The 12,595-nt window shown below is 37.7% G+C and overlaps 1 protein-coding gene across 1 annotated transcript in view; it reads right to left on the bottom strand.

Moving 5' to 3' along the window:
* The window catches only part of HMGA2 (high mobility group AT-hook 2), a 110,198-nt gene that overhangs the window by 91,857 nt on the left and 5,746 nt on the right, over window positions 1-12,595 (bottom strand). The window contains exon 3 of the mRNA XM_004176091.6: window positions 7,447-7,497. Within this exon, the coding sequence (XP_004176139.1) occupies window positions 7,447-7,497 (51 nt within the window). The remainder of the gene's footprint in view (window positions 1-7,446; window positions 7,498-12,595) is intronic.

Below are 12,595 nucleotides of genomic sequence, written 5' to 3'. Positions count from 1 at the left end.
TAGTAAAAACCCTAAGAATTCAAACACTGCAGGCATAAAAACGCCTCCCGATCTTGCCACAAACAACCTCAGTGCTCAGTTTCCTCATATGTAAAACGGGCAGTGAGGCCAACAAAGCCAAAGTACTCGCCAAACGGAAAACTGATTTTTAAAGTTCTTGAACACCTGTTATCTGAGATCATAAAAAGGGAATTGCTAAGAATTTCAGTTTGCCTTTCCCTAGAGATGCCCTTATTTTACCTGGTGCAAATTTTTTACCTGATAAAAGTTCCTCTTTGGACCTCAAAGAGAATAAAAGATTTTCCTTTAAGCTGTCTGAAATGTCAGATGAAGTCAAAATTCTTTTCTACCTGAGATTATATCTTTTAATATACTTTAACAGAAGTGGAAGTGAATTAGAGAATGAGTGAAATATCAGTTTGCTAACATAAATGCATTTTAGAGAACAAATATCATGGCTAAATTTTCTGTTCTCTTTCAAATAAATGTTGTCACATCCATTTATATCAACAAAGAACAGGACTCTGAAATTCCAAGGAAAGACATTATTTTCTTAGACAAATGTGTAAAGAAATGAAGACACATACCTGTCTGAACATTGGGAAGACAGAACGTATTTTTAGTGATTTTTTTAATGCATTTGGTACAAGCATGTAAGATGATTTTATGCCTTTCCTGAAATGTTGAATTGAAAAGTAAAAGAAGCAAATCACCAAAAATTGGCAAAAGAAAAAAAAGAACATCTGTTAGTCAGAGGAGAAAAGTTCAACAATCACTGCTTTTTTTTCAAAATGTTCATGTTTTGAGAGATGATTTCTTTTACAGGTCATCTGAATTGGAGAGTAAGTGTATAGGTATAAAGATTGCAAGGATTTTAATTAATGCCTTTCATCCACTTCCTAAGTTTAAGAATTTTAAAGGAGAGGTCAATAGTCCTTTTTTCATAATCATAAAAGCCCCTTCAGGCTCTTTAGACCATTGAAACAATGAACACTCTCAGGTGACGTTCTTGCCCACACAGATGCAGAACATGTTCAAGAAATAAAGTATTTTATATTACTAAGTTATAAAATAGTATCTATGACCTCTAGAAGGAAGCTAAGGTAGTTTGGAAGATTAAAGTAACCACAATTTATGTAACTTTTCACTATGTGCTTCACATGAAGCAGTAACACCACAGATATAGCAGTCAAAAGTTGAAAATACTCAAAATAACTGAAATTATGTTATTCTTCCAAGAACAAGAAACTGAATTTTTATCTATGCTATCTTCTGTAATTACATAAATAGTAACCTTTTCATTCATCATCCAATATACATAACTTAAATTTTACCTCAGCAATGACTAGCTGCAAATTGACCTGGTAGTACTTTATTTAAACACACACACGTTCTCACAACAGCAGAATCTCTAGCCTAGCTTAGGGATACACTGCACCACATCAAAGAGGGGAAAATCTCATACTAACCTTTTGCTATCTAGAAGTCAATTATGTGTCTTATTTTATTGTCTAGGCTGTCTTCCATAATGTCAAAAGATTCATAACTCCAGCAGAGAATTCACCACTGCTATAACAAAGCCTTCTTTGGAGCAGGATGGACTATGATCTCACAACATTCTTCTTTCTCTCTACCACCCAGTGAATAAGACTGTATGAATTTAAGCATCTCTTAGACTGTGACTTCATATGAGACAAAAAAAGACTGCCTGCATAAGAAGTAAGAAAAACTAGTTAAATGGCTTCACATCACAGAGTATGTCACTATCAGGCAGAAACTTGACTTAGAAACTTGACTTAGGTGTGGAAAGGCTAAGTGTTCACATATTCACAGGATATTTTGAGTTGGAAAGGACGCATGAAGATCATCAGGTCCAACTCTTAATTGAATGTCTGTATGGGCATTGAACCCACAACCTTCGTTTTACTAATATCATGCTCTGACCAACTGAGCTAATAGGGGCAAGAAATATTCTCAAAACATTGATAGGTCCTCTGAGGCAATGGGATTTTTTTAATATGCATTTCTTCAAAATTAAGAACCTCATTCTCAAAATCTTAATGAACACTATGAGTTCTTTCCCTGACGGAGGAACTGCTGGCATAGAAACATCTCACCAATTCCATGTTCAAGATTTTGCAGCTCAGCTACGTCAGAATTGAACTGAAAATAATCTGAAGAAAAAGTTATTATGAAAAAGCATTTTTGTAATATTTTTTAAATGTGGTTTGGCACTGCTTAAACTGGCATTCTGTATAAAGTGAAACTCTGCTCTGATTAAAAAAGTACTACACTCATCAATCAAATAATCATCAAATGGTTTGGGTGGGAAGGGACCTGAAAGATCACCTAGTTCCAACACCCTGCCATGGACTAAGACACCTTCCACTAGACCAGGTTGCTCAAAGCCCCATCCACCTCAGCCTTGAGCACTCCTGGGGTGGGACATTCACAATTTCTCTGAACAATTGTTCAGAGTCTCACCACACTCACAGTAAGCAATTTCCTCTTAATATCTAACCTAAACCACTCTGTAGGAATGTGCCCCCTTAGCAGTGATCAAGTTATTCTTTGTCTCCTTAAAAAGGCAAAAAGCTCAGAAGTTTCTCTCCTCAATTTGGTAAAAAGACATCTCATAGGACCTTTGGTACTTCACCTCTAACCTGGGGCTACCCAACTGGACGGAGGCCAAAAGGTCCCGCCTAGGTCACTGGAAAAAGAAGAGCACAAAAGAAATAATCACTTTTGTGGGGTGTTTTAGCAGGAGCAAGAACCTCTTGCCCCTGGCTCAGTTCTTCTCTGTAAGAGCTTTGTTATTTTGCCTGTTATTAAAACCTTTCTGTTTCAAACACTACCTCAGAAGCCATCCTGCTAATTTTATGCCATTCGAGGTAGCTGAGCTATCTCGGGTGTGATAGATTCTCTGAGAGCTCATAAGACCTAGACTGAGGAGAAACCCATCACCACTCTCTTCCAGTTTAAAGCCATTTCCTCTTGTTCTATCACTACAGGTCCTTGTAAAAATTCCATCTTCCATCTCCATTTTAACTCCTGTAGCTCTCTCTGGTTACTGGAAGGCAGCTCTACATCTGTCTGAAGCCTTCTCCAGGCTGAACAGCCTCTACCCTCTCAGTTGTCTAAATGATCAAGACTAGGATCAGATCAAAAATCTGTTTAAGGAAATTAATTTCTTATCCCCTAGCAAACTGAAATGTGCTCTTTATACTGTCTAGAGGAAAACAAAATTGTTGGAAGTTTTCTGAACAAGTCACAGTTCTTACCTAGGCTTCAGTGATGAGACACGCAAGCAGATGCTTCACGTGCATCCTGCATGTCCCTGGTCAGAAGGTTACCAACTATCTTCCACTATTACGATAATGAAAATTCTAGAATTGCATCTACCCATCTTTCAAAGCAGCTATGTGGCATGGAGTCAGCCATCTCTTCTCCTCACCAAAGTCTGGCTCAAGGCTGTAAAAAGCTCCGGACTGTTCTCCTGGAACAACTCTGCTATGCTATGCAGAGAGTCTGTGGTTCAAGTCAAATAATTTGCAAATGCAAAAGAAATTCTACCTAAAGACTCAACAGAAACAATAGAAACAAAAAAGAAATCAAAACTGGATTTCAGATTCCTCCATTAAACTGACACCTGAGAGCACTAGAAGACTGACATTTCCAGGGCTTTCCAATGCAGTTCTTCAGAACAAACAGCAAAACAATTCATTACTTAGTCCTCTGCTCTACTCATAAACCTTCAGTCCCTTTCTTTCAGTCAAATTATAGGCATACATGAATGAAATAAATGAAATAAAAAACCTTTGATAGATCTTTACAAAGGGCTATGTGAAGCCATGAGCAAAACAGTCCATGAGCAGCAGCATCAGGCCTCAATGGCAAACACGTGGCCCTGAAGTTAATGACAAATCTTTCACTGACTCCTGCGAATGTGAATTTGACTTTATGCCTTTGCTACATAAAATAATTCTGCTAATAAAAACCAGGTTGCTTCATAGCCTTTTTTTAAGCATCAAAGCTATGTCTACAATATGGATCACAGGATGGTGCTGAGGACCTAATGTCCAAACCACACACCTTTCAAGAGGTTTTTACTTCACTCTAGCCTAGTCCTGAGGGTTGAATGTCTAACAGACTGTACTTCTACAGCACATCTTCCAATTTGGTTTCATTTGAAAGGAGTCCAGCCAATTATCTCTGGGACTGCTACACAACACATTCAGTGAGTGGGGAAAATCAGGAGATGCATTTCCAAAGCATACTTCTGATTTGACCTAGCACACTAGTGCAGATGCATCCAAGGAGCTTAGAATATGTCTGTGCAATAAAACCTCTAAAATTAAGGAGTACTGAGGCCCCCATGAAGAGGGTTAATAGGTAATAGACTCACAGCCTTCAATGTGTTCATACAGGTGCAGCAACCTACAGTGAAGGTGAGTTTTATAGCAGCAAGCACTGTGTTTCTGATTTCAACTATGTATATTTCCCACCTGCTTGACCTTGTTATCTTCAGGACTTTTATTCAATTAGCCCTCCACATTTAGGAAACTTTTCTGTGTAGCTGAATATTTAATTTTCAGAAGATTTTGTTTAATCTTTACCGTCTATTCTACTGACAAGGGTCTTCTTTCCCTTGACAGCTTTGCAAAGTACACATTATTGCATTAAAAAGATCATCTGATGTCTCATATGCTTGTGATAAACTGGGCTTCTTGCCCTTTTCACTTGGGCTCTCACACTCCCTCTCAGTTTTATACTAGTCAAAAAAGATTTACTTCTCTTCTAAAAAATAATATATAAATAAATACTCTGTGAGTTACAAACATTAAATACTTAATTTGAACCAGCAGAAAGACCAGCTACCGGAATTCTATGGTGGTCTGTTAGCTCGTATGTCTCTGCATGTGCATATTAAAGGAAACAGCAGAAATAATACTTTACAATTTGATGAACAACATATGACACAGAACCTCTAGACTCCCAAAAAAAGGGTTATAAACTTATGAAAATGTAGAATTCTGCACTCCCCGAGGAAAAAAAACCCTACACACTTCTTACTTGCACAGATACTAAACCATCATCAGTAAGGCCTGACATATAAATAAATTGGATTAAGGAAGAATCTAATCATTAAGGATTAAACTCAAATATGGGTGATAAAAAGGGACATTTTCTGACTACACGTTGGAGGTTTAAACAAAAAGGATAATGCTGTACCATCTGCTTTCAGGCAGACTCCTCCCCTGATTTCAATTACAAGCTAGAAGGAGCCCATGAACTTAATTTAAACTGGAAAGAGAGAAAAAAGAGAAGGGGGAAAAATTCTTCAGACCATGAGAATCAAACATGCCATTAGCTCAATGAAAGCTGCAGATTTGGAGAATTACCTATAAAAATTACAAGAAGCAATCATATCATCAGAATAACAAAGTAAAAAGTCTATACTTTCAACAGGCACAACAGGCACAACAGCAAAGTAATACAAAACTGCGAAATATTCATTAATTTTTTTAAAAATGAGTGAAACTATTGAAAGTATTGGTCTCATAATAAAGTAACACATACAACCCATTTCAGTAATTCCCATTTCTGAAAATCAGATTCTTGATCTGACAAATAGCCCATTCCATACTGAATGCTCCACTGATATGACCTATTCTTTCTTCCCCATAAAAATCGAAACATAGAAGGGAAACATTCTAGCCTACAAGATGCCAGAAGTGCTATACTAGCCCTTTTCACTGAAAACTCGCCTTGATTTCTGACAATTAGTACTTGGAAGAGAAAACCTTTTAATATGTCAGGTTGCTGCCACTGCTGCCTCTTCCCTTTTCCCCAAACTCTTCAACGATCCCTATTCACCTGTCATACATTCTTAACTCAGAGGGGACGGCTTGATGGTTATAAATTAATTGCTCTCATAAACTAGGTATTTTTGCTTTTTCCCAGGGATTGCACCCAATGTGAGGATCAAGCAAGCAACACTCCAAGCATCCAGATATGCAAGGCTCAAGCCAGACGGGAGGAAGCAGATGGAAACTGACCCATGTTTTACGGCATTTGGCATTTGCCTTCCATGAGCTGCTTATGAGAACATCACCAGCATAGATATGTTTCAAAAAAACATTTTTTTTAAGGCCAGTGAGCTTCCTCATGTACCTGAAAAGTGCCTGACTTAAAAACTACAGGTATAAACCACTCATCTTGTATGCAGTGGTCTGTTTTCTCCAAAGGAATATCCTATGGAACATTCACTGGAAAAGGCAATAGAACTAGTTCTTAAAGTGACTGCTAAAGCCAGCTTTCCTGTGTTTAATGGCTGATACTCTGGGGGACCTTAGCTGTAGTTTTCAGTACCTTCTCGTGCTGTTTGAGCTTTTGCAAGCATATACTTTTACAACTCTTTTAACAGCTATGCAAAAGAACTGAACAAAATGGAGGGGGAAATGGCAGGACTGACAAGAGGAAAGAGAATACAGAGGGAAATAAATGTTTGAATTTGACATGGTGGGGGTGGATTTGAAAAAGAAATTTAAAGAAAAATGTTGAGCAGGGAAAGGGAACTGGAAAAGGGAAATCAGAAATGTTAACTTGTGATGAAGCACACAGCCACACTTTTTTATCATCTAATATTCAATCCCATTTTCCCAGCAACACCTCATATGAAAGCCCATACACAAGTGAAAAATTTGCAGATGAGAGGTGCACCAGGCTCATTATCCACAACATCAGTGAGAATACAAAATTTCAACTACCTAAGAATGAAATACTTCCACAACTAAAGAAAAAAAAACCCACTTCTGATAGACACTTCTAAAGACTAAATGGGGTCAGGAAAAGCGGAAACTTTTAATGAAATATATTACCAGTCACTACAAATATATGAGGCATGAAAATGACTGTGAGTGGAAAAAGTAAGTTCCAAGTGCAAGTATCCTGCTGCTCATCTGTGCTCTTTCTCACTGCATTTAAGGAAAATATGCATGTTTCCAGGCAATGTAGAACAAAAGCATTTTGGTTTTTAGCCTTTATCTCTTTCACCCTACATCTGAGTCTTATCACCCTCTGATGTCTCATAGTGCCCCTTTATAACCTTTGTTACTCAATTACTGAACAAGTTATCTCGTTGTTACTCTCTTTTGAAGGAAGCCTTGAGCCTCTTTTCATGCTGATAAGATACAATAAATATTCACTCGAAGCAAACATTCAATTGTAAAGTGTCTTGAGCAAACTACCAGAGTCTAAAGGTAGGAATGAATCGGTGAGCAGCTTCTATGCTCTCTTAACCCTTTAGTAAATCCACCGGAACAAAGAGACACAGAAGATAGATTTTTTTTTTTTTCAAATAAAATTACTGCTCTCTAAAGGAATGGACTTTATAGCATGCTTTATAAGTAAGACAGCAAATAAATCTGGAAGTGAAATACCTACCCATTTCCTGGGCCGGCCTCTAGGTCGCTTTTCACCAGTGGCTTCTGCTTTCTGTAAAAGAAACACAACCTATTTTATTCCTCAGCATCACTTAACAGCCTCAGTAACTAGGAACTCCTTTCCTGCAATGTTAGCTACAATTATACCTCTTGGGCAGCCCCAGGCCCCCCCACTAATCTGTGTGTTTTCTGGGAGAATGTGACTGTGCTGGTTTTTCCCTACGTTTCCTAGCCAGCGTGGCCAGGCAGCACCTCACCTGCACCCAAGGGCGCGATCCCCAGCCCTGATCCCCGCTGTGTCCAGGGGCACGGAGGAGTGTCCCCACACAGCCCCAGCCGCTCAGGGCCTTCAGCAGAGCCAGGGGTGCCCTAGCCAGACATCTGACATGCAGGTAGGGACATAGAGCAATTGGGAAACCTGAGAACCTCCAATAACATCAAATCTAGTCTTTCACAGGCCATCAAAAAGCACTAAATTAAAAATACAGCCTGTTTCAAGTCTGATCAAAGCAGTTTACAACAGATACAATTCCTTTTTTAGTCTCATAATTTCACGCATGAAATTAATTAGGTCAGAATATCACCGTGAACATGTCTGTGTTCGTATTGGAAAACAATTTCTCTACTTTTCACATGAAATTTTCCACGTAAAAGCACATCTTTAGGCTGTAAGTAAACCTTTTATGGCCCAAAATACACCTTCCTTTTTCAGGTTTAAGGAAACAATGTGGAAGAGGCCCTAGAAGTGACAGCTGTATTTATGTAAGCCCAGCAGTTACTCCTGGAGCTCAGCTTAAAGGAAATATGGGTCCTTTTATAGGCTCTTCCACTAATTCCACTATGTGGCATTGTGAATACTATTACTAATAACGGTACTTATGGAGTACACTAAAAAACTTATAGAGTTTAAAATGAAAATTCCAGGTTATTCTCTCCAGCTAGGCTATGCCCATCCATACACTTCACCAGGTAAATAATCCTGTTCCACTCAGGATTTTGCCACCACCTGTAGTCCGGGCTGGAATTGCCAGATGCAAAGTCCGCAAGAATGAAGACATTTAGTACACATGAATTGTGTTTCTTTGAGCTTTTTTCCCCCAGTTAACTGTATGTGTATTTGATTTGCCCTTAGAAATCAACTATGCCATTAAATAAATCACTTGCTGGTCAATCACTGTAACATATACTGTAACCCAATGCTGTGTAAATCGGATCTCTCTAAAAGAGAACTTGAGCTGAGGAACTAGTGGAGAAATGTCTACAAAAAATCCTGCCCTGTGAGTTAAATGCAATTACTTTGAAATAAATACCTCACAATAATAAAGCTGTGAAAAATAAAATTCACACTCCTGAAGGGCAAAATTATCACTCAGACTTGTTAAAAGAGTAAACTAGAGCTTTAATAGTTTATACTGGTGTTATATGTAAGGTGAAACCCTCTTAAGAGAATACTTGTTAAAGTGCATTTACTATATCCTGTAGCTGTCTATTTCAGAGTTTTGTTTCCTTTAAGCGTTCAATTTCTTTATACCTTGTAACCTGAAGGATGCAAAAAAACAGATATGGTTTAGTGTTGATAAGCTGTAGCTCCCTGTTTCTACATTTACTTCATGAAACACTGGGCATACATCTTAAAAGAAATATCAGTTATAACTGGTCTTAACAAATCAACACTTGACATGCTATCAGAGCACTAAGGCTATTTATTTTCTTGTGTGTATGGCTGCATCTGAAGGCAAGATCCTTTTCCAAAACTCTATTAAAAAATAATTAACTTTTTGAATACAAAACTACTTTGGTCTAGTAAAAACCTGACACAAATTTTAACTACAAATTATAACAAACATGAGCGATTTCTTTGAATAACTAATCTTTGCTTCCTGTCATAAACTGTCACACAGTGTGGCCGCTTCCCACGAGCAGTGCTGAGCTCTACCACCACCAAAGGTCCATGCCAGAAGTGGCCAGTGTGCACGCTGGCTAGCTTGGGTAATGGCTTGTCAAGTGCTTGGGGACTGTGCAGATTGAAAGGCACTATATTCCTGCAGTATATGGCTTCCATCTCATGTTAGAAGAAAACATTTCCATAGCTCTTATCAAAACCAAATCTTTCCCAGAGGTGAGCTGAGCAAACAGCCAGGCATGCCAAAGGTGATGTTTTGGTACAGAGAGATTCTGTAAGTAAATAGCAAGGTTTTCACAGATAAAGCTGCAGAAAATGAATGACAAGAACCTCCAAAGTGGAAGTTTTAATCTCGTTTTCAAGAGAAGATAAAGACAAAACACTTCTAGAACAAACAAAAGGAGTAGTAGCAGCACAGTGGTAATAATAAATACATGAAATTTAGGAAAATATTCCACCTCCTTCCCTCTTTTTCAGCCTGCATTTGCTAAAATACTGCATTTTAGCAAATTGCTGTATTTTCTCCAACAGCATAAGACTTTCTTTTAACTGAAGCCTTGAAGAAATGTTTTACTGTGTATAAGATAGGTAACACATTGGTTCCCCATGAAAGCACTAATACATTGCCTTGAACAGGTTTTTGCATCATCACAGACACTCCAGTCTGTTGGCTCTTGGCTTTAATTGAAATGTTGCCTCTGAAGCTAGATGCAAATCCTGACAGAGCTCCAGGCCACCCATAGGTGCTGTTTGGTCAGGGGGTTTTTAACATTTGGTGCTACTATTCTATGAGGCATGACCTCCCTTTTCACAGCTAAAACATGAAATCACCAAAGCTTAAAGAAGGTCAGGTATGTTACCAAACACAAAGCATGTTTCATTAAAAAGATGGAATTTCTTATAAACAATAACATGAACATTTTTGCAATTTCACATTTGAGGAACAGAACTAAACTTACATTTAAACTCATGATCTATATGGGAAGTGGGTTTTATTTATCACAGGTGAGAAAGATCACCATTCAGCCACTGCTATCTGGAAGCGAGCTAACAGTCCCCATGAAGACTTGCAATCCACTTAAGCCCTGTACCAGAGTGCCATCAAACCCTGCTTCCAAACAGCTTCTCTCAGCAACTCCAGGACTTGACTGCCCATGATCTCTGCCCCCTTACTGCAAAAATGTACTGTATCCAGACAGAAACCAAGGCTGTACTACTGAAAGCAATTAACAAGACAAGACAAATATAAATAATTGAATGGCTATAAAGTGCTCTTTGGGCATCTACGTATTGTCAAGGAAGACCTCAAATGCAACAGAATCCAAACTTGAAGAACTCTATCTACTTTGCAAAATGATCTGCTGGAGATCTCAGATAAAATGTATGAGCTGAAAGTCAGTTAAAACAAGTGATGGCTCTCAGGAGGAAGATCACTGTTGTCAAACAGTCAAAAGACCTAGCTCAGGAATGTGTCCCTCTCAAAAAAACATACAGTTATTTAGTCAAAAAATACTCTTAAAAAAAAACCTTAGGCATTGACTAAGTACAAAACCATCACATTTTCCATGTCCTGTTTTATCCATTTTAATGCTAAACAAAACTCAGTCTTCTGCTTTTCCTATCTTGGTCAAAACATTTGATTTTGAGGCCTCTTATTTTTTCAGCGCAATAACCATGCTACAATGACTTGATAAATTTGATCTTATTTTCCCTTTAAGCTTGCAATGACTGGTGTTGATGAAAATGAATGAAGCATGGAGAAGCCAACTAGATTTTCATGACCCAATTCAGGGCAGAGTCCTGATCACATGCACTTTTCTGGTTTGTTTTTTTTTTTTTTGTTGTTTTTTTTCTTTTACCTTTGGACTGCTTAACCCAGGGGCATGCTTTTCTACATACCAAACCTGGCCACGTAACATAGACACAATAGCAAATGTAGTCACACACAGGTTCACAAGCTCTAGTTTTAAGAGGATGATGCATCAAGCTCTATAGGCATTTTCAGTGAATATCACTGCACCAATAACTACAACAAAACTCAACATAATTTAGCTGAAGGTAAATTTTACTAAAGAATTTTTACCATTGTGTATTCCTGGGACATTCCTTTAATGGCATCCCTTGACAATTCCTTTAACAACAATTATATAGTTGCTACTATTCCTTTTTCTAATGTCACAAATGTGTTTCCTGCTCCCAAACAGGAAAGTATTTATGCCTACAATGTATTTTTGTCAAGTCAAACTATAGGAACTAAAAAAAAAAAAAAAAAAAAAAAGGAAATGTGATGGGCTGGGGATGCAGCTCACCAAACAAATAAAATTCAACCACAAAACACCCAGGAAATTAAAAAGGCAGATTCCCCACTATGATCTTCCTGAAAAAACAGTTGTGCTTTAGGGAGAAGGAAACCCAAAACCAAATTCAGATTTTGCTATTTTGTAAAAATTAATTTTAAATTAATGACAGAATAACTTGTTTGAAGATGCAGACTGCATAATAACAACCTAATTGTAGGGACTCAAGTGCAAGGTGATCAGGAGTTTTTTCTCTTTACCTCTTCTTACCTATCTGGTAACACATTGTATTCTCCCTGTTTTTGAAAATTAAACAATTGAGAAATTGTTTGGTCTTCTATAAAACAGTTTATTTCTTCTGTCTAGTTTATAAAAACTTAGGCACATGTGATATGCAAGACTTTAAGGAAAAAAGAAAGAATATTACCCAAAATTAGAGTAATTGCCACATTATTAACTGTTCAGTTAGTTTTGCAATATTTTGTATGCATTGTCAAGTTTCACATTGCTAATTTCCTAACATGCACCGTTTGTTTTCAGATGTCCCAAGGCCAGTTTACTAAGACCAAACACAAGCTCTGAAAGCTAAAAAAAAATTAAAAACCAAAACAATTTTTTTTTTAAATCCTGTGAACCAAGAAATTTTAAATATACAACACAACCACAATTCCAGGGAAAATTGTCCATCCACTGATTTAAGAGTATTTTCTTTTTGAAGTATAACAAAACAAAGTCCCAGTTCTGGAGTATTCTTAACTCACTGCCAGTTTGTGCAATACATTTTTAATTGTGATGTGTAATGCTTTGCAAGAGAACACCCAATCAATTAATTATGAGTGCCTTCTCATGGCTGCTCAGTGGGTTCTGCTGGTCGACGTTTATCTAACATGTTGTGAACACTCTGAAGCATTTCAATGAGCTCCCTTTGAAACACACAGGGCACACACTAT

This window comes from Taeniopygia guttata, chromosome 1A, assembly GCF_048771995.1.
Source record: "Taeniopygia guttata chromosome 1A, bTaeGut7.mat, whole genome shotgun sequence".
Classification (NCBI taxonomy): domain Eukaryota; kingdom Metazoa; phylum Chordata; class Aves; order Passeriformes; family Estrildidae; genus Taeniopygia; species Taeniopygia guttata.
Note: the sequence above shows the minus strand (reverse complement) of the source record. Positions and strands in the feature narration are given on the sequence as shown.